This window comes from Pisolithus orientalis (assembly GCF_024613125.1).
Source record: "Pisolithus orientalis strain OTSU chromosome Unknown F5J12scaffold_126, whole genome shotgun sequence".
Classification (NCBI taxonomy): domain Eukaryota; kingdom Fungi; phylum Basidiomycota; class Agaricomycetes; order Boletales; family Pisolithaceae; genus Pisolithus; species Pisolithus orientalis.
In genome coordinates, this window is record NW_026260907.1 from 34,874 (window position 1) to 62,682 (window position 27,809).

At 46.7% G+C, this 27,809-nt stretch overlaps 5 protein-coding genes across 5 annotated transcripts; 2 read left to right on the top strand and 3 right to left on the bottom strand.

Moving 5' to 3' along the window:
• Nucleotides 1-8,133: 8,133 nt before the first annotated feature.
• F5J12DRAFT_787576 (uncharacterized protein) lies at nucleotides 8,134-9,626 on the top strand (the record flags this gene model as incomplete). The annotated part of the gene is made up of 6 exons (XM_051743666.1): nucleotides 8,134-8,310; nucleotides 8,376-8,405; nucleotides 8,619-8,883; nucleotides 8,920-8,998; nucleotides 9,103-9,169; nucleotides 9,324-9,626. 6 exons carry the CDS (start codon nucleotides 8,134-8,136, stop codon nucleotides 9,624-9,626), a joined length of 921 nt encoding a protein of 306 aa, XP_051594208.1.
• Nucleotides 9,627-10,955: 1,329 nt separating this feature from the next.
• Nucleotides 10,956-12,449, bottom strand: F5J12DRAFT_787577 (uncharacterized protein; the record flags this gene model as incomplete). Its single annotated transcript, XM_051743667.1, has 6 exons — nucleotides 10,956-11,060; nucleotides 11,124-11,225; nucleotides 11,288-11,315; nucleotides 11,375-11,442; nucleotides 11,509-11,923; nucleotides 12,124-12,449. The coding sequence occupies 6 exons, from the start codon at nucleotides 12,447-12,449 to the stop codon at nucleotides 10,956-10,958; spliced, it is 1,044 nt and encodes a 347-aa protein (XP_051594209.1).
• Nucleotides 12,450-15,861: 3,412 nt separating this feature from the next.
• Nucleotides 15,862-18,240, bottom strand: F5J12DRAFT_787578 (uncharacterized protein; the record flags this gene model as incomplete). The annotated part of the gene is made up of 7 exons (XM_051743668.1): nucleotides 15,862-16,437; nucleotides 16,488-17,065; nucleotides 17,086-17,226; nucleotides 17,287-17,402; nucleotides 17,451-17,576; nucleotides 17,628-18,022; nucleotides 18,070-18,240. 7 exons carry the CDS (start codon nucleotides 18,238-18,240, stop codon nucleotides 15,862-15,864), a joined length of 2,103 nt encoding a protein of 700 aa, XP_051594210.1.
• Nucleotides 18,241-18,548: 308 nt separating this feature from the next.
• F5J12DRAFT_899307 (uncharacterized protein) lies at nucleotides 18,549-19,896 on the bottom strand (the record flags this gene model as incomplete). The annotated part of the gene is made up of 5 exons (XM_051748162.1): nucleotides 18,549-18,724; nucleotides 18,775-19,296; nucleotides 19,333-19,520; nucleotides 19,570-19,681; nucleotides 19,728-19,896. 5 exons carry the CDS (start codon nucleotides 19,894-19,896, stop codon nucleotides 18,549-18,551), a joined length of 1,167 nt encoding a protein of 388 aa, XP_051594211.1.
• A 2,611-nt stretch (nucleotides 19,897-22,507) lies between these two features.
• F5J12DRAFT_787580 (uncharacterized protein) lies at nucleotides 22,508-25,535 on the top strand (the record flags this gene model as incomplete). Its single annotated transcript, XM_051743669.1, has 22 exons — nucleotides 22,508-22,526; nucleotides 22,569-22,602; nucleotides 22,644-22,676; nucleotides 22,729-22,764; nucleotides 22,806-22,839; nucleotides 22,882-22,916; nucleotides 22,959-22,992; nucleotides 23,014-23,080; nucleotides 23,122-23,155; nucleotides 23,198-23,232; nucleotides 23,275-23,308; nucleotides 23,330-23,458; nucleotides 23,500-23,532; nucleotides 23,778-23,803; nucleotides 23,871-23,878; nucleotides 23,940-24,108; nucleotides 24,169-24,217; nucleotides 24,240-24,288; nucleotides 24,449-24,844; nucleotides 24,935-25,017; nucleotides 25,064-25,189; nucleotides 25,223-25,535. 22 exons carry the CDS (start codon nucleotides 22,508-22,510, stop codon nucleotides 25,533-25,535), a joined length of 1,776 nt encoding a protein of 591 aa, XP_051594212.1.
• Nucleotides 25,536-27,809: the final 2,274 nt, after the last annotated feature.

Consider the following 27,809-nt stretch of genomic DNA (forward strand, 5'->3'; position numbering starts at 1 on the left):
TCGCTTCATTTGGGAACATGCTGTAGACATGCATAGGGTAATGCATCGGTTCGCTCATGCTGGTGGAATGTTCTCTGGCACAAAATCTCAGATCTGCCAGCCTCGTGTTGTCATTCTTGGCCAAGCATGCCATCCTCATGGTCGCTCTCCTGATGACAATAAGGTGCAGAAGGTCATCAACTGGCCAACACTCACCACTCCCAAGGATGTCCGCTCTTTCCTAGGTCTCTGTGGTACCGTTTGCATCTGGATTGCGAACTATTTGCAGTTGGCTCGCCCACTTGTTGATCTCTATCACAGGAATGCTCCATTCGTCTGGGGACAGGCCCAGCAGGATGCATTTGATGCCTTGAAGCTTGCTGTCTCATCCACTCCTGCCCTTTGCCCTGTTGACTACTCATCTGACCTGCCAGTCGTTCTTTCTGTTGATACTGGTAATGTCACCATTGGATTCATTCTGTCTCAGTATGATGATGAAGGTCGCAAACGTCCTGCTTGCTATCAATCACTCCCCATCAACGAATGTGAATCTCACTACAGCCAGCCTAAGCTCAAACTCTATGGTCTTTTCAGAGCACTTCGTCACTATCGTCTATATCTCTATGGTGCTCAATGATCCAGATCTTCAGCCCAATGCGACCATCAATTGCTGGATTGAGGGTATCCTACTCTTTGACTTTAAGCTTGTTCATGTCCCTGCTATTCAACATCGAGCCCCAGATGCACTTTCTAGACGACAGCCCACTGAGGAAGACTATGAGGAAGGTGAGGCTGATGCAGAGGAAGCTGATGAGTGGTTGGAGAGTATTCTTTTCACAGAAGCCCATCCCCTTCCATACAATGTCATGACCCTCCTGTCCTTCCTTTCCAATGATATGTCCCAGGATGTCCTTTTACATAGAATCCTCCACTTCCTTCAAACAACAGAACTGCCACCGTTCCCTTCCAACACTGCCCGCAAGCGTTTCATTTGCAGGTCCCTCCAGTTCTTCCTTCGTGGAGACCAGCTCTTTAAATGTCGAGGCCCCCATCCTCCAGCTAAGGTCATCTTTGACCCAGGTCTCCGTGCTCAGGTCCTTGGTCATGCTCATGAAAAACTTGGTCATCATGGAGTCTTTGGAGTCTTTCAGACCATCAGATAGCACTTTTATTGGCCTCAGCTCTATCAAGATGTTGCCCACCATGTCCGTTCCTGCCATGAATGCCAGATCCGAAGCACTCGTAAGGCAGAGGTCCCCATCACCATCACCACTTCCCCTAGAATGTTCATGAAGGTTTATGTCAATGTCATGCTCATGCCCAAAGCTCGTGGATATCGCTATCTTGTTGCAGCTCAAGATGATCTTTCCCTCGCTGCAGAAGGTCATGCTCTTCGACATGCTAATGCAGACAGTCTCGCTAAGTTCTTCTGGGAAGCGGTTTTCTGTCGTTTATGGTGTTATTGCGCAGGTTGTCACTGATAATGGCAGTGAGGTCAAGGGTGCCTTTGAGAAACTCATGAGGCACTATTCCATTCCGCAGATTCGCATCTCCCCATATAATTCAAAAGCGAATGGAGTTGTAGAGTGTGGACACTTTGTTATCAGAGAAGCTATCATCAAGGCTTGCGAGGGAGACCTTTCGCTCTGGCCTTCCAAGGTTCATCATGCTTTCTTCACAGACAGGGTTACTACTCATCGCTCCACTGGGTTCAGCCCTTACTTCCTGCTCCATGGTCTTGATCCCATCTTGCCCTTTGATCTCTTTGAGTCTACATATCTCGTTGAAGGATTCCGGTCTGGAATGACTTCTCAGGAGCTCCTTGCACTTCATGTTTGTCAGTTGGAGAAGAGAGAGGAAGACATCAATGCCGCTTTCACCACTCTGCAGAGATCTTGTTTGCGCTCCAAGGGTCAGTTTGAGAGGAGGTATGCATTACGATTGGTGAAGTCTGCTTATGAACCAGGAGACTTGGTATTGGTTCGCAACACTCAAGTGGAAAAGGAACTGGATTGTAAATCAAAGCCACACTACCTTGGTCCCTATGAAGTTGTTTGGCACACCAAGGGAGGTTCCTATGTCAGTAAAGAACTTGATGGCACCATTTCAGCTCAGGGAGTCATGGCATTTTGACTCATTCCCTATTATTCCCGACACACTCCCTTACCAGAAGTTATGGAAAAAGATAGCCAGGAAGAAGGGGGAGGTAATGGCAATGATGATGATGAAAATGATGATGAAGACAAAGATGAGGAAAACCAAGAACACAATAATGAAAATGACTATGACTCAGATGACTATTCATGATTTCTCCTTTCTCTTTTGAATTCTTACCTTTATCCTCTCTCATTCTTTTCTTCATTTCCTTCGGATTTTTCTGTCTTCCCTGGGTTCCCTGCATTGGTCGCAATCGGGGACGATTGCATTTCTTCTTGCCGGTGGATGTCACACACCAAAGGTGTTTGGTGAGGTGGACATGGATGTAGCTGATGAATGGAGGTGAAGACCATAGCCCTCATGTGAAGAAGGACAGCCAGCAATGTCAGCAGTCATCCCTCGCACAAGAACAGGTTGTCAATGCCAAAGAAAAAGGAGGAGGCAAGTTAAGTGCCAATAAAGTTCTTAAGTGCCCATGTATGGCATTCCAGTTTTCGACGTATCTCCACCAGTTCTGCAGACACCGAAACCATTCCCACACTCGCTTGTAGTGCTCAGCCACACGATCCTACCTTCCAAGATTGGAAAGGATTTGCACACTCCACATGTTTCTACAGCACTCCCTCCAAAAGATGCTCATTTCACTAATTCTTCTGATATGGCTGCCTCCACATCAGTCATTTCACTTGTCCCCTTTGCTAGGGACCATGGCTACATATATCTACCAGGAGTTCCTACCAGCTTCCATCCTGAAGCGTCCTGGTACATCCCACCCTCATCTGCCCCCTCTCAGCCCATCCAGCTTGGACAGCGTGTTCTTTTTGTCAGTATGACCTCCAGGAGGACGTTCTTTGGTTGCCTCAGGTCTGTCATTCACTTGGAAAGGTCTTATGTGGTCATTTCAGTCTCTCCAGTCCAAGAAGCATATGGATCCTTCCTCCCTGCTCCCTGCAATGTCTTTATACCAGTCTCGTCTGTCATTCTTCCAAAATTGCGACAGCTACAGTATAATCTGCTGTTCTCCACTCTCCCTGATCACATCCATGACGAGTATGATGCACATCTTGCCTCCTTGTTGCAAGATACAGCAGAAGATGCTCCCCCTTCATCCTCTCTTCCAACAGAGCCTCATTCATGAAGTTTTTATTTGCTTCACTGAGAGGATGGTTTGGGGGGGAAAGTTGCAATCCCCTATGCTCCTGTCACCCCACAGACCCCCAAAGCTTGACCCCTGTTGACATCTGACTCACCCTGTCTGCTTTTGGATGTACTATATTGCCATCAGATCAGCGCTGCCTCTCTGTCATCCCACCTTGGCCTAGAAGCGATCTCTTCAAGATGTGACATGCACAGCCTCCCCCTAATGCGATTCCAGTGCGCTTTCCCAGTTCCTGACATTGCTTGACTCATACTTTGACATTCTGACTGTCTTTGACTCACCTATTGCCAATACTTACCAATCTTTTGACTTTGCTTACTGATTCTTCGCTTTTTGGCTTACTTATCCTTACCAATGCTTACCAATGCTTTCCAAGACAATTACCCATCGCTTACATTCCTTACTCATCAGTTACCAATCACTTACCAAGTGTTTGCACCTTGTTTTCCATAGGCAACGCCCCTGTACTGTATATAAGTCACTGTACTTAGGTAGCAAAAAAAGAAGACATCAGAGAGCCCCTCTTGCTCGCAATTTATCATCTCTCAGTAAATCATTCATCAGCTTCAATAGTTGAGACTTTATTAAGGGTCTAGCTATCATCTACTTCGCTTATCATCATCTATCCTCCATATACTTCACTCCAAGCCCTCCCTGAGCTCAGTACAGCTTAGGACATCAAATTAAGTCACCATCCATCCTTCTGTAGGCTGACAGCAGTCTACCCTATCGCTTTCTATCACATTCTTGCTCCCTCTTCATCAGGAGCACCCCCAACCCTCAGCACTCATCTTTGAGTGTTGTAGCTCACAAAAAACCTCCCAAAGAACAGGTTCTACCATCTAGGTACTGCATAGGCACACCACCACTCGCTTTCATTGTCATTTGTGTTGGTTTTGGTTGGTTTTCACCACTGAACCACACTTTGACTCACAGCGCGCGAGGTGGGAGACTACGGGCCAAACTTGTCATAACCCCTATGGCTGAGTTATCATGATAAAGATTCTGTCTGCTGGTGAGTCCCTAAGGTTGTTCATGCAGAGAGCAAACCAGAATAAAGTGAAGGGATGAAGCTCAGTTGCAAGCTATCGAAAAACTGCAGATACAGGACAGAGTATGTAGGATTATATACCCCTAAGTACGAGTACTGTACCAGTTGTGAGTGACACATCACGATGCGTATCTGCAGTAGTCAATGAGTTCATCAATGAAATAGAATCGAGTCATACGGTGTCAAAGATGGAGGTAGACAAGGAAACGAAGGCTATACCAGCTGCGCAATCAATGCGCAGCGAGGAGCCAGACACCAGATCTATAGTACAACATATGAGCAATATAAACGAATCAGAGACGAGTCAACGGAACAGGAAGTGAACAAGTCGTCCATCAGAGAGGGTGGTGGGATACCAGATCACAGTGGCAATGAGGTCTTGACAGGTATTGGAAATACCTTGACAGTGGGAGATCCGAACGTTCCCTGGAGCATCCGAACTCCTAGGATGGCAACTGTTATTAGGGATGCGACAAGGCATGTGATGCACGTGACCGCGAGAAGTCGAAAAAGGAAAGACCCCTGATGGAAGCATAACAGCATCATGCTCTGCATCCACGTCTGATGGAATGCTCTCTGGTGCTCATATCTGCCCCACAAGACCATTGTTTGCTAGGTCCCTGTGATGCCAGCACTGCTGCTTGAGGCTAAGAATTTTTCTGCATGTTGGGAGACAATGACACTGTTTGCAATAGTTTTGACCAGGATGAGTCTTCACCCTGCACTTGTGCTGCATCATGACAGCACCACAGAAGTTGTATGTGCAGTTTAGAGACTTAGAGACTTCACAGAATTTTCATGTTGTCTGAGCACATGACTATCATGTGACCTACCTCACGAGCTGTTTCACATCTTCCCTTTCCACCCCTAATGGTTGTTAATTCACGATGGTCAAACCACCCAAACCATATAATGCGAAGCAAGCACTACAGCTATCAACCATCAGTCAAGCAATTGCTTCACTACAAGAACAATTGGACTTGTATACTCATAAGTCAGATCTTGTGCTGTGCACCATCTGAATGATTGATTGCATTTATCTTTGTACATAGGAAACCAGCACACTGATTACTTGGACTGTCACAAACAGAAGACTAATAGAGAACAGGACTCCTTGATAAATGGTAGTAGTCAGGATTTGATTCCTTGACCAAAGGGCCACCCAGGATGAAGTGATGGAAAGGGCTACAGCATTGTCAAAGCAATGGGCCTCTCAAAGAAGAAGGAATTCTTTAATCACCTAAAGGTTGTATTTTTTTTCATATGTGATACTGATCTTGCTGATAAAAGTAGCATGGTATTTGCAAACTCACAAACCAGAAACTTGATATGAGTCAAATGATAATGCAGCAAAAAAACAAGCTACTCATCAAGAAAGTTATTTTTCAGGTACATCATTGTCATATATATGCATATATGCATTATAATCTCTATGTAGGCGCAATTAGAATACAAGATATTCCAGAAATACAAGAACATGTGGCCAGTGCAAGATCTATTGGTGCAATATCTGTGCAATAGTTTGCAATTAGAGAAGAAAGCTACATCAAACCTCAAGGTGTGTGATGCAATAAATGATTTTATTTGATTCACCAGGACCCATTGCAACCATATGAAACACAGCACAGGATTGGGAAATGAAAAGCAGAAGAGATTTGTGGTGACAAAGAATCAGATATTTGGGATGCTAATGAGGATGCATTGTGAGTCAAAGTGTGGTTCAGTGGTGAAAACCAACCAAAACCAACACAAAAGACAAAAAGAGCAAGTGGTGGTGTGCCTATGTGGTACCTAGATGGTAGAACCTTTGATTTGGGTGGGTTTTTGCAAGCTACGACACTCAAAGACAAGTGCTGAGGGTTGGGGGTGCTCCTGATGAAGGAGCAGGAATGTGAGAGAATGTGATAGGGTAGACTGCTGTCAGCCTACAGAAGGATGGATGATGACTTAATTTGATGTCCTAAGCTGCACTGAGCTCAGGGAGGGCTTGGAGCAAAGTATATTGATGATTGACAAGGATAAGTGAAGTAGACAATAGTTAGACCCTTAATAAAGTCTCAACTATCAAAGCTGCTGAATGAATTACTGAGTGATGATAAAATGCAAGCAAGAGGGGCTCTCTGATGTCTTCTTTTTTTGCTATCTAAGTACAGTGATTTATATACAGTACAGAGGTGTTGCCCTTGGAAAGCAAGGTGCAAACACTTGGTAAGTGATTGGTAACTGATAAGTAAGGCATTTAAGTGATGGGTAATCATCTTGGAAAGCATTGGTAAGCATTGGTAAGGATTAGCAAGCCAAAAAGTGAAGAATCAGTAAGCAAAGTCAAAAGATTGGTAAGTATTGGCAACAGGTGAGTCAAAGACAGTCAGAACATCAAAGTATGAGTCAAGTAATGTCAGGAACTGGGAAAGCACACTGGAATCACATTAGGGGGAGGCTGTGCATGTCACATCTTGAAGAGATCGCTTCTAGGCCAAGGTGGGATGACAGAGAGGCAGCACTGATCTGATGCCAATATAGTACATCCAAAAGTGGACAGGGTGAGTCAGATGTCAACAGGGGTCAAGCTTTGGGGGTCTGTGGGGTGACAGGAGCATGGGGGATCACAACCTTCCCCCCAAAACCATCCTCTCAGTGAAGCAAATAAAAACTTCATGAATGAGGCTCTGTTGGAAGAGAGGATGAAAGGGGAGTGTCTTCTGCTGTATCTTGCAACAAGGAGGCAAGATGTGCATCATACTCATCATGGATGCAATCAGGGAGAGTGGAGAACAGTAGATTATACTGTAGCTGTCACAATCTTGGAAGAATGACAGACAAGACTGGTATAAAGACATTGTAGGGAGCAGGGAGGAAGGATCCATATGCTTCTTGGACTGGAGAGACTGAAATGACCACATAAGACCTTTCCAAGTGAATGACAGACCTGAAGCAACCAAAGAATGTCCTCCTAGAGGTCATACTGATGAAAAGAACATGCTGTCCAAGCTGGATGGGCTGAGAGGGGGCAGATGAGGGTGGGATGTACCAGGATGCTTCAGGATGGAAGCTGGTAGGAATTCCTGGTAGATATATGTAGCCATGGTCCCTAGCAAAGGGGACAAGTGAAATGATTGATGTAGAGGTGGCCATATCAGGAGAATTAGCAAAATGAGCATCTTTTGGAGGGAGTGCTGTAGAAACATGTGGAGTGCACAAATCCTTTCCAATTTTGGAAGGTAAGATCGCATGGCTGAGCACTACAAGCGAGTGTGGGAATGGTCTCAGTATCTGCAGAAATGGCAGAGATATGTTGAAAACTGGAATGCCATACATGGGTGCTTAAGAATTTTAACCAGTGCTTAACTCACTCTCTTTCTTTTTCTTTGGCACTGATGACTTGTTCTTGTGCAAGGGATGACTGCCAACATTTCTGGCTGTCCTTCTTTGCATGAGGGCTATGGTCTTCATCTCCATTCATCAGCTGTATCCATGTCCACCTCACCAAACACCTTTGGTGTGTGACAGCGTCCATCATTGACTTTGATTGTCTGCACTCAGAAACAGATAGCCTGAGTGAAGCAAGTGATGACAACATTGGTGAAGACCCATCAGAAGATGGGCACAACAGCAATGATGACAATGAAGACAATGACATGGTGCCAGTCAAGAGAAAGTCTACAAACCTACCAGCCTCAGAAGTATGTGGCAAGATATCCAAGTCTGGCACATGTGGATCATCAGGTGAGTAGCATAGATTATTTGTTATGTACTAATCATCTACAGACCATTGTAACAGATCATAATGAACATCCAACTCATTCTTGAAAAAAAAAGTGCAAAGAAGAATCAGAAGATGAGCATGGTGGTGAAAGTGATGAAGATGATAATCTGGCACCAGTCAAGAGAAGATCCATCACACCAGCCTCACTGGAACACACTAAGCATAGCAAGATGTCCAAGCCCTCTGGGTGACTATTGGGTGAGCTTCACAGATCAGACCTCATATGTCACTAACTCTCATTCTCTCATCTCACTAGATGATAGCAAACTTCATCTGCAGAAACAGTTGTGGGAGTGAGCTGACATTGCTGAAAAGCAAAAGGCAGTAATGGCCAAGCCTGGCCCCAAGGCAAATGAGTATAGCAAGCTCAATGACAGTGTAGGAAGTGTTACCTGATGTTCAGTCATACTCACCAAAGCAGAATGCTCGAGCAACCAAGGCACCCTCAAATTCAAAGGTATTCTATGTGGGCTAATGACACACCTGTACTGACACCAGCATTACAGACCACTGTAGGACACTCTATCAAGATCATGAATGTGAGATTGCCTCCAAGTGAGGATGAGGACAAGGATGACACTGATTATCACAACCTCACTGCCACTGATGACTGTCCCATCACAAGTCACCAGCTGCCAAAGATGTGTCCTGGAATGGACTGCAAAGATGCGATCCCTGACAGTATTTCCAACCAGCTCAAGACTGCCTTGTCCACCTACATTGGCCTCATCAAGGAAAGGAAGACCAATATTCATTTGGGGATGGATATCTGTATTTTAGTGAAATGAGAGCACCATCAGCTCAAAGCCCTCAAGGATGCAGAGGCAAAAGGTTGGCCAGCCATGAAAATCAAGTTCAAAGATATTCCCTCTCGCATTTTGGAAATGTATGATGAACTCGAGAAACTCTTGTTTGATGTGGAAGCACATGAGAACCTCTGGCTCTGCACCTGTTTTGAAGCTGACCTTGAAGTGAATCATTACACATTAGCACAGTTTTCTTGAATGCATGTCCCTCCAATGTCTTCAGCAATATGGGAAAACTCATGCTGCAGGTAGTAAGTAGTCTGCATTATGTTCCTTGAGAACATTTAAAACTGATGACATCACAGCTACAGTTTGAAAGGCACTGCAATTGTTATGCACACACTACTCCAGCTATTTCCACCAATGATGTCCACTGATGCTTTTCAGCCTCTCTCACTTTTGCAGTACCTAACCTACTTTGTAATTCCCCATGTCATCTGTCAGTTTGTCACTCAAGACTTCAGCCTTTTGTTGACCATGCCCACACATAATATCATGGTAGAAAGTAACAATGTTGGCAAACTGATCAATCCCAAGCATGATGATGACAATGAGCTCGATCAGATCAAACATGCAATAACATTTGCTCTTAATCAGAGAAACCTTGAGGGCCAAACAATCCATGATGCTGCAAAGGCACTGGTTGCACTTCAGTATGCAAAAACAACTGATGTTCTGGGCACAAGTGGCATGCATTTTTTACTTTGATCTCATAGAGCTGACAGCAATAGGATCAGTCAAATGCTTGCCCAAAACCACATCTTGTGCTTCATCCACCAAAGGAGGGAGCCCCTTGCACATCTAGTGTTTTGGGTCAGCAAGAAACCATTCAGGTCCATTGAAACATAGCAATCTGACTACAGAATTACTACACACCACATTTCAACCATCCAGGTCACTGCAAGCACTAGTGGTGCTTGCATAACCACAACTATGAGTCATTCTCAAGTACTGGGGAAGAAGCCTCATGGCTGGTGAAGTAAGAAGGCCCTGAGGCAGTTGAACAGGATCCTCAGGCTGGGGACACTGCAGTGGTGGTAAACCCACTCTCTTACCTCTTGGTTGGCTTGCTAACAAGGTCCATCCTGACATAATTCAGACACAGGCTCGATGTGCACCCCAAAGTGCATGATCAAAACATTAGGTCCACATCTAAATCCTCCTCCCTCACACATTTTCAATTGCTGCTGCTCAACCACTCTCATTTGGCTATCATTGCACTGCCAGTTGCTCCTCCTCAAATTTCAATCACTTTTGCCAGACTGTTTTCATTTCTATCACTACTGTGTTGCTCAGTCTTGTTAGCTCCTGCTGGACTTGTGACAGATTACTGACACTTTCATGGAATACCCTGTTATATGACTGTGCTGTAGGTGTCTCTGTAACCTCAGGTAGCATTTGAAATTGCAATTTTGTGATTTGCCTGGTTATTTCCATGGCAAGTGGGACATGTGTAAGTAAGCATGAAAATCTGTGCTAGTGAAGTGGAAAATGAGCACTTGCATCAACTTATTACAGTGTCATGACATGGAAAAACAACTACAAGGCACTGTTATTCAGTACTTATGACATTTTTTTTTCAGTGATGAAGACACTATTTTTTACTAGACCAGATGGGCACTTCAGCATCACATTATGATGCTGAAATTCAATGACAGATACTGATCTTCAGCTGTTCCAACATTTATTTTTAGTGATTTTACTTTTTACAGTGTCCATCTACACATGGGTGGGAGACCCTCTCCATCCTCTGCATTCTGTCAGGACCAACCATGCATGCAAAGATCATGCCATTTAGGCATGGAGGCCATACTAGTGACAGTACACCCACATCCCACAGTCATCAGAGCACATCATCCCAGCTGCATGAGGAAGGAAATGCAAAGACTCTGCATCATCCAATTAGTCCTGTGAGGCTAAACATACACCTAAAGCAACCATGCTAAACCATGTGGGCCATGGTGTTTTGCAAAGCTGGGCTGTCATTGTGGGTGGTTGGTCCTCCTTGGACATTCCGATGACTACTACAGTGGGTTGTCAGAATGGATCTGCTACTTCATAATTTTCTCCTACTGCACATCTGTGGCGGTCCTCAACCATCAATATATCAGCCTTCGCTTTGTACACAGTTATGGGTGCTGTCTGAGTGGATAGAACAAGGCCAGAACCTCAGGAGGTCAATATGAACAGGAAGTAAAGGCCCACAAAATCATTGAAGTCACTGCCACCAAATATGCCCAAAAAGAATTTAATGGCAGCCCCACAGGTCACTACCCCACTTGAATGCCCTGGCTTATACAACTCTGTCTAGGAGACATTCATGAGCCACAAACTGACCAGATGTGAAAAGGAATTAATAGGAGACTTACCCATCCAACTAAAACTGAGAAGTTATGTCTACATAATCAGGTAATATAAGTACCAGCACTACCAACTTGAACAAGCATTGCACCTACATTATCGCCTGGAGCATCTCCATGACTTCGCCATGTTCTAGACATTGTTGATCAGTCAGTTTATTGGGCTGCAAAAATGTATGTGTTATTAAGTAATGCACAGAGGGGGGTCCCAATACAGAAAGCACACTCACATGATGTACTTGGGACCCAAGCATGCCAGGACAATTGGTTATATTGATCGCAACGATACAAGCCTCCACCCTCCAATCATTATTAACCATAACAGAGACATCTTCAATAGATCGACGAAGGTGGATATGCCGGGTAAATTTTCTGGGGTTCTTCAGCTGACTGTTGAACAGTATCTCCAAGGCTTGAAACCGCAAGAATGCCATCTTGCATTCCAAATTCTCTGGACGACCCACCCTGCAGGTGTTGACGAAACATTTCTGGCACTGCGATTTCTCCAGGTCGTCTGGTGAAGTGCAGTTGCTGAAAACGACGACACCATGCGATGGGTACTCGCATTGGCTCACTGAATCTTTTGGTTGATAAGTGACCTTTATCTGTCTCCTGGCGACCCCTTGTAGATGCTGTGTTTTCACGCTGGTGTATTTGTCCGCCATCCCGTAACGATTTTTCTAGACCTCTTTCACCGCGTGTGACTGGTAAGTTCATCCTAATCTCCTCTCATCAGGATCAGGGACGGCTCCTCTTCCACCTCCCCCGTTTCTTTCGTCACGCGTGCCTGCACATCTTCCATTGTCCTTCAACGGCAGAATTCACGCCACAGATTTCCGCCTCACATGTGTAGTTGAGGGGGTGGCACCCATACAACCACCGTATACCCAAGTTTATCGACTTGCTCGAACTTTCCAGCTTTCGCCCATCGATAAACCTCTCGGCCCTGCCTCGAAGAGAAATAAGGGTCACAAAACCTAAATGCTTCAGGCAAAAAGGTAGTTGGAGACTTCCCTCTACGGCCTAGGTGCGCCCACATCATAGTTGGCAATTTCATGTCGATCGAATCCGTGCCAGATATAATTCTAGGGGACATGCAGCTGCCAGCTTCGATGTGCATTATGCCTAACACGAGGTCGTCAAGTGCCCGTCGAATTTCATTCATAGGCATCGATAAACCGCACTCCTGGTGCCGCAAATACCTATCGCGTTAATCCTTCCTTTTGTTTTTGTATGCGCAAACAAGTGCGGGAACCGGAAGGACAAGGAAGAATGCTGACATTATCTCTCTCGTATTTGCCATACCACAAAATCAGAGCACGTGTGCACCTTGTCCTACGTATAAAGGGAACATGTAAAGCGAGCGATGAAAGGCATCGACTCATCATACCGTATCTCAGGTACATGCATGAATTTCCCTGCTACGCAGACACGTCTGACAGACACTCTAGCTGTGAAACTATAACATGTCCGACTCGAACGCTTCTTGACTCCGCTCCGCGTGGCACCCCGACTAGGACCCCGAAAAATTCCTCGACCCCGTTGTGCTAGCCACAGAAGCAGAGCCCGTCGCTGCCAACAGCGACGTACAGAAACGTCATTCTAGAACGCCAAAGCCCACCCCTGCACGCACTCTCCCAGTCATGCAGGAGCCGGAAGACGCTCTCACACCCGCCGCCCACGACCTCAACAGGGCGAACAACCCTGAGGTCTAACTCCCACGCCATGCCAGGACCCCAGGCAGCACCTCGCGTGTCAGGATCCACTCTGCACGGCAAGACCACCAGAAGCAGTGGACTACCCATCGAAGACATCATCAATGACCCAGATGCAGAAATAAAAGACACAGACTCAGCAAGAAAATTCCTAGACCAGCTGTACACTGTACACAGAGACCCGATAACGCCAGAACACCTGTCCCAAGCCCTGTTCTACATTTCGCAAAGCAAAACGGTGAACAGCACGACACGATTGGCCATTCGAGCTACAGCATATCTAGTCAGAGACCTAGCAGTGCCGGCAATAGCTGAATCTATAACCAAGGCAGTATCGAGCAAACTAGATGCCTCAGTCCTAATCGCCATATCACCGCACATTGGCAAAATCATGTCAACCGCAGAGAAACTCGAAACCGCCAACGAACAAATCACAACACTAAGCGCTGAGATTGCCAAGAACACTGGAACCCATGATACCACTGCAGGCGACACGAGCCTCGAACTCCTCGAAGGTAAGGTACAAAAGCTCACTGGCGACGTAGGGTTGATCAAAACTGCAATAGAAGAAGTCAAAGACCACCTCAAAACCCAAACACCCCCAGCACCGTTCCCAACACCATACAGAGATGCCCTAGCCATGTACACTGCTAATCTGAACCAGATCCCACTGGGCAAATGCCCAACACAGGAACATGCTAAGGCCCACGCTGCTATCAGAGACAGACAGATACTGATTGACCCTGACAGAGATCACCCAATATTCAACAATTCCACCAAGAGAGAGACAGCCATCGACCTCATCAAGCAAGCGATAGAAGCAGTAGACAGGGTAGATGGCCCCAAAATCCAACTGAAATCAATCGCCTGCCTACGAAACAACAGCATCCTCCTCGAACTCAACAGTCAAGAAGCTGCAGCATGGATCAAAAAAGTCCCCAACAGAGCTACCTTCCTGGAGAAACTAGGAGGCACGACCACGATCAAAGACAGGATGTGCAGCATCATAATTCCATTCCTCTCAACCGTGACTGACCTAGATTGCCCTGACATGCTACATGAAATGGAAACTGAGAACAACATCCCGACAGGTTCCATAAGCCAGATCAAATGGATCAAAGACCCGACCAAACAATCCCCCAACCAACATGTAGCACATGCACTAGCAGCCTTTGCCTCTCCCGAGACAGCTAACCAGATCATCAGGGATGGACTCTACTGGGGCCTGGACAGGCTACATCCACATAAGGTCAAAAAGGAACCAATCCGTTGCCTCAAATGTCAGCAAATAGGTCATCTGGCAAAAGACTGCAAACAAGAAGCAGACATCTGTGGCATATGCACTCAACTCCACTGTACACAGACATGTAACTCACCCACTGTATACTGTGCAAACTGCCAGAGTGACACCCACCCCAGCTCAGACAGAAACTGCCCTGCTTTTATCAGAAAATGCAATGCCATGAATGACCACACCCCAGAAAACTGCATGCCCTACTTCCCCACTGCAGATGATTGGACCCAAGTCAAGCTCCCCCCACATCCCACAGATCCCATCAGGCAAACCAGACCCCTGCTAATGCAACCAGCCCCTCAAGGCCAAATGAGACAAATGACACTGGGTGAAGTGATGCATTTCCGCACTGTCACCCCAAGACGAGGCCAGAACATCAACAGAATATGCGGAGGCAGGGGAGGTCCCACTCCCCATAACTTAGGACTGTACCACCCACTCCCCATCCCATGCCCACAGCAAACCCAATGCCAGCAGACAACCCCCCCCCCCTGACCCTCTTGAATGATGAACGACAACTGACAACAAGATAACGCCCTAAACAACCTATGCATCTGGCAACAAAACCTTAATAACTCCCATATAGCCCTACACTCACTTATTAACAGCCAAGCCATGGACGATTGGGACATAATAGCCCTGCAGGAACCCCCCATTGACAAAATTGGAAACACAAGAGCAAATACATGATGGAGAGTAGTATACCCATCATCAAAGCTAAACCAAGGTGAAAAACACAGAGCGGTAACTCTAGTTAATGCAAAGATAAGCACTAACATATGGGAACAGATTGCATTCCCATCGGCTGACCAGACCCTTCAGTCACATGTAATCCAGAAAGTGGGTCATCTGACATGCACATTTGGTCCTGAAAGTGGGACTAACTGACATTGGCCTATAGACCCTGATGGTGGATAGGCTGACATGTTGGAGGGAGGTCGGCCAACCTCACTGGGGGATGGACTCACACCCTGGAAGTGGTGTCGGCCAACCTCACTGGGGGATGGATCCACACCCTGGAAGTGGTGTCGGCCGACCTCACTGGGTGATGGACCCACACCCTGGAAGTGGTGTTGGCTGACCTCACTGGGCGATGGACCCGCACCCTGGAAGTGGTGTCGGTTGACCTCACTGGGGGATGGACCTGCACCCTGGAAGTGGTGTTGGCCGACCTCACTGGGCGATGGATCCACACCCTGGAAGTGGTGTCGGCCGACCTCACTGGGCAATGGACTCACACCCTGGAAGTGGTGTTGGCCGATTTCACTGGGGGATGGACACAGACCTCACCACCTGGAAGTAGGGTTGGCCAAACCGTGAAAATTCCCTTGGCATAATCAATTGCTTGTCAATTTAGATGTTACCAGAAGTATTGACTCTGATGACACTTCCAGATGGACATACCCCTTGAGACCAGTGTTGGCCAACCTCACTGGGGGGTGGCCTTACCCCCTGAATCCATGGCCATTCTTCACCTCCAGGTGATGTCAGTGATCTCACAGGGTTTGAAACTTGCAATGAGCATGGGTAGCCATATCTAGGGATCCTTTTGATTCACACCATCTACAGTTTATTTATAGACCAAGACCCAGAGCTCTCTTGGTTGGTTGACGAGCTCTGGTTGATTTCTTGCTTGCCTCTTCACCCTCCTTTGCCATCTTCTGATCAACATCCCCACTGCCTCCCCTTTTTCTTTTCCTCACATCCTTTCTTGTATTCCGGGATTCCTTCATGCCACCCCCCTGGGTGGGACAGGAATCCCCTGCACTGACCCCAGTTGTTTCCTGTGCACCAATCCCTCTGCTTGAGCCACCAGAATTCTGCTGCAGTCTTGCAACTACCAGCCCCACTGCACCCATAACATCTTCCCCCTTGTGGATATCAAGACCTGAGCCTAGCAAAAAGCCCAGATTAGCAGCTTCAGGGTCATCTGATTCTATGTCCTGTGCTCTTTTGCACTCCCTCCACAACAAACCAAATCCCAGTACAATGGTAAGGCCTTTCTGGGTGGATGCAAACTTTTCACTTTGCAATTGATACAGTGCCTTCCAGAAGGAATCCCCATTGCCATGCATCTCCTGGGGCAAATACTGGGCACTCCAGGCCCAAGATGCCCAGACAGGCAGGTTGACTTGTCCAGCATCAGGTTCCTGTACAAAATGTTTGTTAACCTGGTATTTGAAGAAAGTTTATCACTTACTGTCTCTGGCAAGCCATCTACAAGCTCAACAAGTTCCTGGTACCTGGGCATGATGCAAAGGGACTTTAAATATTTCACCCTGTCCCCATTGGCATGACAAGCAGGGCTGGATTCATGAGGGGTATCTTCAGATGGGGCCCTCCCAGAGTCAAGGATATCCTGGGCCCCTGATGAAGTTGCTATAGGGGTCATACCAGCCCCACCAATTTCTTCCCCTAAATCTGAGGGCTTGGCCTCCACCCCGGCTTCACTGTCCTCCCCAGGGCTCATCCACTCTCTCTTTTTGGATGGGGTTTTCCTGTTCCAGGGCCTTCCCAATGGCTTGTCCTCCTTTTTGCACTTGATGAATGAAACAATCACCTTATCCTCCTCCTCTTGGGAATTCCAATGATTCCAAAGCATCCACATGTCGGCCTTGGTCCATTTTGAAGGATCTTTCATCACAAATCCTTCTGGGATGGAATCGGAACTCAGATACTCCAAATGGGACTTGATAAGCAGGCCCCAGGGAACCTTGGCCTTGGGCTTCCCTGTAAACTTTGCTATGTTTCCAACTTCCATCAACAACTGTAGATGCACTTGACAATCAAGAACATACAATAGGCAGCCTGGAAGACCATTCTTGCCAAACTCTGCTGGACCTTGAGTTTCTGACCAGTCCAAGCTGGTACCTCTGGGTTTCCTTCATCATCCAAGGCTATCTCCACCTTTGGATTCTCATCATTCAAATCTTCCTCAGCTGAGTATGGAATCAACCTAGGTACACATATTACATTGATCACCAATGTTTATCACTTACCAGCTTCAGTCAAAAGATAATTGGTTAACATTTGCTCTCCCTTTAGAACCCAATCCTTGGTGGTCTCTGAAGACTCTGAGAAGGCCTTCTTCCCATCAGGGGGTTGTGTTTCAAAGCTAGGTTTCTTCATTAGCATTGGATAGACAAGGTAAAGGGGAACCTACACTGCCATCTTGATCTGAGAATCAGTAGTCTCATGAGCCAGAAACATCACTATATTTGACCCCATGGTCCTCCTGACTGTTTCAATAAAGTCTCTGGCCATGTTGGGAAAATTTTTTCTCCTGTACCTGAATTATTGCATGATTAGTATAAGACATTTGAAGTAGACCAGCACTGACAATTCATGAGTTTCTTTTGGAGCTCCCAACTTATTCCACTTGGAAGCAGCCCTCCCTGCTTCAGCCTTCTTGTCATCTGCAAGAGACTCCCACCACTGTTGGATGATTTTGGTACTCTGACCTATGGTCTTGGGGTCCTTGGTGTCCCTCCTCTCCCTATCATAGGCATCCATGTCCTCTTTGAAGAGCTGCTGGGAGGCAGTAAAATCAGTGAAGGGTTTTCTGTAGTTTCCAGCCTTGGTAGGTCTGGTCATCTCCTCTCTGGCATCCTCATCCTCACCAGTCCCAGGCTGCTCCTTCCTCTTGTCTGTTGCAGCCAGGATGCTCTCAATGATGTGTTCCTCATCATCCTGGTCTTCAGGGTCTAGTTCTGGCAAAAACACCCTTCTGATGGCCTAAATACACTTGAGATATGTGAAACTTGATGAAAAAGATACCCTACCACTCTCAAGTTCTGGGGCAATTCCACAGATCCTGAAGATGCTTGCTGAAGGATCTGGGATTTCACATCAGCCAGGATCTGGGCCCTGAGGTCAGGATTCCCTCGGGCATCTGTGTACTGCTCCACATAGGAGGACAGCAGATCAGAGTAGACTTCAGACCAATCAGCCATGAGAGAATAAAATCAGGGGGATAATTAGCAGCACAGATGATGGAGGTTGGAAGCAAGGTGAAAATTTTTCAGCCTTTCCCAATTTAGGCAGGATGTTGAAGTTTTTGGCCATCACTCTTTTAGGAAAGGTACCATTATGGTATGATTGTTTTGATGTATTTGCTATTCACTTTGATTCAGATACCAAGTGCAAAGCAAGGGTAATTGGAAAACTATACACATATACCCATGTTCTAAATACAATCCATTTGTTTACCTTGGAACATCAATTGGGCCTTTTTGGAAAAGTCAGTCCACAACACTATCTGCTAATGAGCATAAGCCTTTTTCCCTGGTTCCAACAATTGTAGAGCCCTTTGCTCCCACATGTCCTTCTGGAACTCAAACCATAAGATGGCCCAAACCATCTCATGCCTCACCAATGACAATTCTTCTTTCCACCTGTCCCTTCTTGCCCTTGCTTTGAGCCAGTTGATCCTGTAAACTGCCCCACAATTTATTGGTGAGATTTTTTTGAGTAGTATTAACACTTACACTCCTCCATTAAACCCCCCTTCTCAGCATTCAGTTGACCCTGTTCACCATCCATCATCCAAAACCATGCCATTTTGCTGGTTCCCTGCCCAAACTGGTTCTCCTCTGTAACATCCTTACTCACTGCCAGGTCCTGGGGCTGAATAGCCTGATATTTTTGTCCAATCTGTTGATTGGGTTCCAACTGGAGAATGGCCTGCCTTGCCCTCTGATAACTTCTGACCTGCTTGTTTATCCGAGCCACCACTGTTTGGATGTCCTGCTTGGTTCTTGTACCTTCCCTAGTTGATTGTGCACTGTGGAAGTTCTGCCTGTATAACATTGCCTTGTGTCCAAGGTTGGTTTGGAGCTGGTCTAGACAATCATTAGCTTGCCCAATCCTGAGTTCCATTTCTTCTTTGAGGAGGTCATGAAGGCCAAGCTCCATCAGTTTGGTTGCTCCAATGGATGAGGGCATCCATATACTCATGAGCTCAGCAGGTGGCTCCTCTCCTTCTTCTGTAGCCTCCAAATCCTCATCATCTTCCCAGTACTCTCAATTGTCATCAATTTCTTCACCTTGCCCAAGGAATGCTGGATCATCCTGGGGTATAAAGACACCATCCACCTCCAAACCTTTGAGAAATGCCTGGCTGGTGCCATGGAATTTGTCAATCCTGGCAGAAAGTCTTTTTCTTTTCTCTGAGACTTTGACTTCTTGTCTGGTAGACATGTGGCTCTGTCTAAGCTCAGATCTTAGCTGGTCCCTGCAGGTCTGGTTAGCAACCTATTGCTTCTGGAAACCACAGACCATACTGTGCATCCTCTATGCTAATTCCTTCCACAAGCCAAGCCACAGAACCATGGCTCCCTGGGGACACAGGTGGATTTTTCATGAGCTTTAACTGCACTTCAACTATGGTAGGGGCTACAGGCCATCAGACATGCCCAGGGTTTCTTAGGAACATACTGACCTTTTTCCCCTTTCAACAAATAAATGTCTAGGGAATCACCTTGATTTGCTTCTGCCTCAAGAACATCTATTCTCCACAAGGGACCTTGCTTGACTTGGGGGAAGATCCAGAATCCAGAAACCCAACTTAGTCTACTAGATACACCATGTTTCTTGAAACATCTAGTCATGTAAGCAGGGGCCTGGAATGGTGCAATCAAACTCAGCAGCAGTTGAACTCCAAGTCAATCCAGTCCAGCAATCTCTTGAGCATCATGGGAAACCATGGAACACCAATACTAATCTAGCAATCTAGCAACATCCAACAGCTAGGAACACATCCAGTCAGCATTTGAAGGGAAGATGTTGGGTTGCTAGTAATGCCATTGGAAAGCTCTTGAGCATCAAAGGGAAACCTTGCTTAAGAAGATCAGCCATGGAACACCAGTGCTAATCTAGCACCATCCACCAGCTAGGCAGACTGACATGAAACAATACACCAAGTCATTTGCTAAGGTTAGGGTTAGAAGGAGACTTGCATGAAAAAATACACCAAGTCTTATGCTAGGGTTAGGGTTAGCACATGTTTCATTCAAAAAAAGAGGCATAGATTCCCACACAGCATTCAAATACAATCAAAGCAGTGACATTGACAAGTCCATACATAAATTCAACTACAGTTACAATTTCAACTACAAAAGCACAATGGTTTCATAAGAAACCAAGGCTTGCCTGCATTCCAGAGGGGGCCCTCCTCCAGAAGTACAGTTGGGCCAATAAAAACTGCCCCCAATTCAACCAAGTTCCCAAAAAAGTGCACAAGAGATGATAACAAAGATCCTAAAAGCACATTAGCATCAACACAACTTTGCAAGGTTCACATACCTGAGGTGCACTATTCACCAGGAGACAAAGACAAACAGCTCTACAAGGTTTATGTCAGTACAACATAGATTATACAGAAGTTGAATACTCACTACACCAAAGCCTGACCAACTAGCTACTACCAATATATACCAACACATACCACACAAAAAAATGTCATAGGCTGACCCACACAGGTGGGTACAGACCAAATAAAACGTCATAAGCTGACCTACAATGTAGGTACAGACTAGCCCCCAGATCCCATATGAGCTGGCCTACAATGTAGGCACAGACTATTCCCCCAGACCCAACATATTACCCAACAACCAAAAATTGTGCTGGCCAAGCACAATCTAAGGTCAAGGGCAGCGCCCCTCCCTACATCCTGTAGCTGCAGACTACAGTCAATAGTGAGGCGCCAAGGATGCTGCAAAGTAACGGTAATCAAGTAATGTGAAAATTCTGGGATCAGAGGTGCCACTTACCTTATGACAGCCAAGACGATGGGCTGAGATAAAAATGAAGATGACATAGCACACAAAATGGGAGAGAGAGAGGGGGAAAGGGAGATGGAGATGGAGGGAGAGGGAGGATGATGGAGGGGAAGCATCACATCGCAGGGAAATGCAGTAAGGGAAAAAACATGCCACTGACTGGGGGGGATTTATATACTTGAGTCTTATGTACTGTTGTTTGGCGACAGTCCAACTAGTGAGGTCGCCATCAATGTCACGTTCTCGGCCTTGGCGTGTGTTCAGTTGCCATGAGTGCTGGCAACTTCCTCTGAGTCAGTACTGCGTGTCATACTATAAATCGTGAATAGTGATGTCATGTGACTCCACTGTCACCGGATTTGGCTTCTATATACTAAATACTAAATGTTCACTTGACATTCTCATAATTGCATTGTCGAGCCAAGCAAGCACTCCCTCGTGCCATTGGCTGAGCGGTAGTGGTGGCTTACCCTTGGGATTTCACAGAAAATGTATTGTAGTAGCACTACTGGATCATTTAATACATGTAGTCACTTATTGAAACTGGAAATTGGCCTAGCGGCGACTGACCACTCCATATATAGTCCTACATAATGTTCCAGAGATGCATCCGAAGTACGGGTAGACACGTGTGATAGTCATGACAGCCGTGACGTTGTTCATGTCACAATTAAGGTTGTGTCCAAGATTATCATAGGTCTCACTATGTGACCTGTCCAAAATTGAGATCTGTGCATCCAAGTATCCAGATTGACATGGTCTTTTGCTCCTCTCCTCTTGCCACACAGTGTCTCCCTCACCGACTGTCGTTGCGTTATCCCACTCTCTGGCCCCGCTGTGTCTCAGCGAAATTTTTGGTATGTCATCGTCCTCTGGATCTCTCATGCCTCTCCCTCTCTAAACACAAAATAGGTATGTCATGCTGCATCTCCCTTCAAAAAAAAAAACAAAAAAGGTATGTTGTTGAACCTCTCATGGCTTCAACACTCACATCACACACCAGGACACTGCCATTCTTCTCAGTCTATTGTGCATTGTTCAGTGTCCCATACTACTCACAAAGCCCATTCATTCAAAAAGAAGGTAAGTAGCTCGCAGTGTCCCTCTACAACTCACAAAACACCCCCCCCCTCTCGCCGGGTCTCATCCAAAAAACAGGTATGTCATCCCAGTGCATGGCATCTCTCTACCACTCACAGAACACCCTCTTGCCTTGTCTCATCCACAAAACAGGTATGTCGTCCTACTTCCCGGTGTCCCTCTACCACTCACAAAACACCCCCTTGCCATGCTTATCCAAAAAAAAGGAATGTCGTCCCAACTTTGCAGCGTCCCTCTACAACTCACAGAACACCCCCTCGCCATGCTTTATCAAAAAAACAAAAGGTAAGTCGTCCCAGGTCATGGCATCCCTCTACCACTCACAGAACACCCCCTCGCCATGCTCATCCAAAAAAAAGGTATGTCGTCCCAGCTTTGTGGCATCCCTCTACAACTCACAGAACACCCCCTCGCCATGCCTTATCCAAAAAAAAGGTAAGTCGTCCCAGGTCATGGCATCCCTCTACCACTCACAGAACACCTCCTCACCATGCCTCATCCAAAAAAAGGTATGTCTTCCCAGCTTGCGGTGTCCCTCTACCACTCACAAAACACCCACAGAACACCCCCTTGCCATGCCTTAACAAAAAACAAAAGGTAAGTCATCCCAGGTCACAGCGTCCCTCTACCACTCACAGAACACCCCCTTGCCATGCTCATCCAAAAAAAAAGGTATGTCGTCCCAGCTTTGCGGTGTCCCTCTACCACTCACAGAACACCCCCTCGCCATCCTCATCCAAAAAAAAAAGGTATGTCATCCCAGCTTCGCGGCATCCCTCTACAACTCACAGAACACCCCCTCACCATGCCTCATCCAAAAAAAAGGTACGTCATCCCAGCTCGCAGCATCCCTCTACCACTCACAAAACACCCACAGAACACCCCCTCACCATGCCTTATCAAAAAACAAAAGGTAAGTCATCCCAGGTCGTAGTGTCCCTCTACCACTCACAGAACACCCCCTTGCCATGCTCATCCAAAAAAAAAGGTATGTCGTCCCAGCGTTGCAGTGTCCCTCTACCACTCACAGAACACCCCCTCACCATGCTCATCCAAAAAAAAAAGGTATGTCATCCCAGCTTTGTGGCATCCCTCTACAACTCACAGAACACCCCCTCACCGTGCCTCATCCAAAAAAAAGGTATTTCGTCCCACATTGCAGTGTCCCTCTACCACTCACAAAACACCCCCTTGCCATGCCTCATCCAAAAAAAAAGTATGTTGTCCCAGTTCCCAGCATCCCTCTACCACTCACAAAACCCCCCCTCACCATGCCTCATCCAAAAAAAAGGTATGTCATCCCAGCTCATGGCATCCCTCTACCACTCACAGAACACCCCCTTGCTGTGTCTCATCCTACAAAAGGTATGTCGTCCCAGTTCCTGGCATCCCTGTACCACTCACAAAACACACTAGTAGGCTATCAATTCATATCTCCCTCCTGCCACACTGCATCTCCCTTGCTGTGTCTCATCCAATAAGGTATGTTGTTGGACTTCTACTTCATGGTGTCCAGATGATACTTACATATCACCCTCTTTGGTCTGCTTATCCAGTGCCCAGTGTTGTGTAGTTGCATACATTGGCTTCTCTTTTCCATAAATATGTAGATATCTATCCCTGCTGCATGATATATGTACTAAACTAAATGCATTTATTGTTATCTTACTGCTTGTCCCCTACACCTTCTGTGTCTTGTAAAGATAATGAGGTATGCTACTGTTCCCTTCTGTGTCATATGTTGCTGCCACTCACTAATGTTGGCATAATAGACTCAGATGGTGAAGACCAAGCAGACAGCTAAGAAGACCACTGGGGGTAGAGCTCCCAGGGTATCTCTTGCTGGTCTGAAAGCTAGGGAAAAACATGCTGCCAAGTCAAGCAAGGCCCATGCTAGGAAGGCCCCTGTTGCCAAGAAGAGAAGGATGAGGAACTTGGCAAGTCTCTTTTTATATTCCATCCATCTTTCTAACATTCTATGCAGTTCTGTGTGATGTGCAGGGATGGAGGGACATTGTGGCCTTGTGATCAGGCAGGTTGCAGAAGGGTAGTGTGTAACAAGTGTGTTGTAGTACCCAAGGATTGCCTTGCAGAGGTCACCCAGCTTCCTGTGACCTTCAGGTGTGTTAACCTCCCTTTTATGAATCAATGCCATTGACTCAAACTCTGGATGAACTTCAGGTGTGTTGCCTGTCATTGGAAAAAGACAAGATTTGAAAGTCCTCAGCCCTATTTTGTAAGTGCATATTGCCACCCCAATCACTTCTAACTCCAAGTACAGGGCTTCTACTTGTCAGGCAAGCCAGTCCTGAAACACCCTCTTGTGGTCACTGGGGGGTTTGAGCATGCCACCACCTCTGAAGTGGCTGGTAACTCTACTGCCATTATCCACCTCCACCTTGAGTCTCTGGAGCTTGGCCATGCCCCTGTGCATATCCTTCACACCATGCTGCAGGGATATTTCACACAAGACACCTACCACTTTTCACAACTGCCCTTCAACTTTGCCACTGAGGAGTCCAGAGCTGCCTATGACACTGCAGCATCAAAGCTAGCTTCAAGTCTGACTACCTTTGCTAAGGTAGTCATTTTCCTTACTACCCATACTGATGAAGACAGGGGGAATCTGTTCTCTGGAACAGAGAATAAGGTTCCAATAGCCACAGAGGTCTTTGAGGTAAGTCACCATTGTTTGACTGTCACTCCCATCTGATCAGTTGCAGTTTCTGCAAGGTGCCTTCTGTTACCCTTCTCCAACATTGTCAAGGGTGGAGACCTCATCTTCTTTGTATGTGGTTCTACTGTAAGGAAGGAGGAGAGCTTCCAAGGACTGAAGGCAGCTGTGCAACAGTAGGTTTTCCTTCAATGTTGGTGGTTATGGCTGACACCATATCAGTTTCAAGCCAAGGTCCATGCTGCTTTTTGATGCTGAGAGACTTCAACTAGTCACCACCATTCCCTTCCTCATGAGTGTCCTTGACTCCACCCTTGTTCAAGGCTTCCATGTCCAAAGTGCAGTCAGGTATGCCCTGAATGACTGTGGTATGTTGGGTAGGCACTCCAACATCATCTTGATGTTGTGGCAGGAGAAGGTAGTGGTGGAGAAATTTATCTGGACTGACAAGTTCATCAGGCCTTGGGGACAACAATTGCCTGCCCAGTGCCCTCAGTGTTATAGCATTCAGAAGTGGGAGGCTGGTTGTTCAGGGCAGACTTATTCCTATGAGTGCAAGAATCCTGGCTGTGGGAAGGACACACAAGGCACATCTCAGCCTCCCCAAACCTATACTATCTGCATGTCCAAAGGGGCTACCAAACTGACACATGGAAAGGGGCAAACATCATCCTGGCTGTTGGGATCTTTGTAAAATACCCTACCTTGATACATATGATATGCATATACTACAATAAAAAATGGCTGCTTTGTGTTTTCAAATTTCATATGACATTGAATGTTCAGAAAAAGACAAAATTCCTGCAGGACAATTCCTCCTTAAGTACTGATACACAACTGAGTAAATTTGTCCAATGTTAATTCCAACACAATGGCCAGGTTGGTAGAGTTGACTTCAATACCACAGGATAAGGATAGGACATAGGATTTTTCCACAACCATGTGGGTTCAGCCAGCTAACTACCAAGGAAGTAGTGTACTGAGTAATAAGATTGGCCAGCCCCACTGACCCACTATCAAGATATTGGTCTTTCTCACAAAGTGTCTGCCCAACTATAACTCCAGGTCATGGTTCATTCCCCCAGCCACATCAGCTGACCCCACTGCCAGGACATCATCCCTTCCCCCAGCCATGTCAGCTGGCCCCACTTCCAGGTCACTAATCTATCCCATAGCTGGTTTGGCCAACCCCACTTCCAGGTCACTAATCTATCCCATAGCTGTGTTGGCTGACCCCACTTCTAGGTCACTAATTCATCACATAGCAGGGTCGGCCGACCCCCCTTCTAGGACACTAATCTATCCCATAGCTGTGTCAGCTGACCCCACTTCCAGGACACTAACCTATCCCATAGCTGCATCGGCCAACCCCACTTCTAGGACACTAATTCATCCCATAGCTGTGTCGGCCGACCCCACTTCCAGGACACTAACCTATCCCATAGCTGCATCGGCTGACCCCACTTCTAGGACACTAATCTATCTCATAGCTGTGTTGGCCGACCCCACTTCTAGGACACTAATCTATCTCATAGCTTTGTTGGCCGACCCCACTTCTAGGGCACTAATTCATCCCATAGCTGTGTCAGCTGACCCCACTTCCAGGACACTAACCTATCCCATAGCTGCATTGGCCGACCCCACTTCTAGGACACTAATCTATCTCATAGCTGTGTTGGCCGACCCCACTTCTAGGACACTAATCTATCTCATAGCTTTGTCGGCCGACCCCACTTCTAGGGCACTAATTCATCCCATAGCTGTGTCAGCTGACCCCACTTCCAGGACACTAACCTATCCCATAGCTGCATCAGCCAACCCCACTTCTAGGACACTAATCTATCTCATAGCTGTGTCAGCTGGCCTCACTTCTAGGACACTAATCTATCTCATAGCTGTGTCAGCCAACCCCACTTCTAGGGCACTAATTCATCCCATAGCTGTGTCAGCTGACCCCACTTCCAGGACACTAACCTATCCCATAGCTGCATTGGCTGACCCCACTTCTAGGACACTAATCTATCTCATAGCTGTGTTGGCCAACCCCACTTCTAGGATACTAATTCATCCCATAGCTGTGTCGGCTGACCCCACTTCCAGGACACTAATTCATCCCATAGCTGCATCAGCTGACCTCACTTCCAGGTCATCAATCCATCCTATAGTCATGTCAGCTGACCCCACTTCCAGGGAAGTTGATCCATCATCCTGTGACATAGGCCAACCCCACCTTCACAGTCCGGCCTACCCAACCCTAGGGACCACTGGCTGATGTTGGTTAGTCCCAGTTTCAGGACGAAATGTACATGTCGGATGACCCACTTTTAGGACTACAAGTGACTGAATCATGTGGGCCGATGTGGTAGTAACAAAGCTGAGAACCACAAAAGGGACATACATGCTGTTCAACATATACAATGACTGCAAACATGACTGAACAATCGACAAACTGGGGACATACCTAGTGACCAACATAAGAATCACATGGCTAACAGCGAATGACGGGATGATGTGGTTAGGAGACTTCAACAGGCACCACCCAATGTGGGACGAGGAGTGAAACCATCACCTGTTCACAGTGACAGCGCTCACATCAGTGCAGAAGTTGCTCGACCTGGTAGCAGACTACAGTATGATACACGCCCTCCCCAGGGGGACACCGACCCTCCAGTCCTCCTCAATGGGAAACTGGACACACCCAGAGAATGTCTTTTGCACAGAGTCAATGCTGGAAGGCCTGACCAGCTGCGACACTAGTCCGGAAAACTGCGGCCCCAACACTGACCACCTTCCAGTGGTAACACAGCTAGACATAGGACTCACACCTACGGAATCGACCCCCTCCTACAACTTCCAGGAGGTCAACTGGAAGAAATTCAACAAGATGCTCCAAGCTGAGTTAGCAAGGATAGGACCACCAGCAATAATACCTAATGAAAGAGAGTTCCAAAGGATGGTGGGGGGCGTC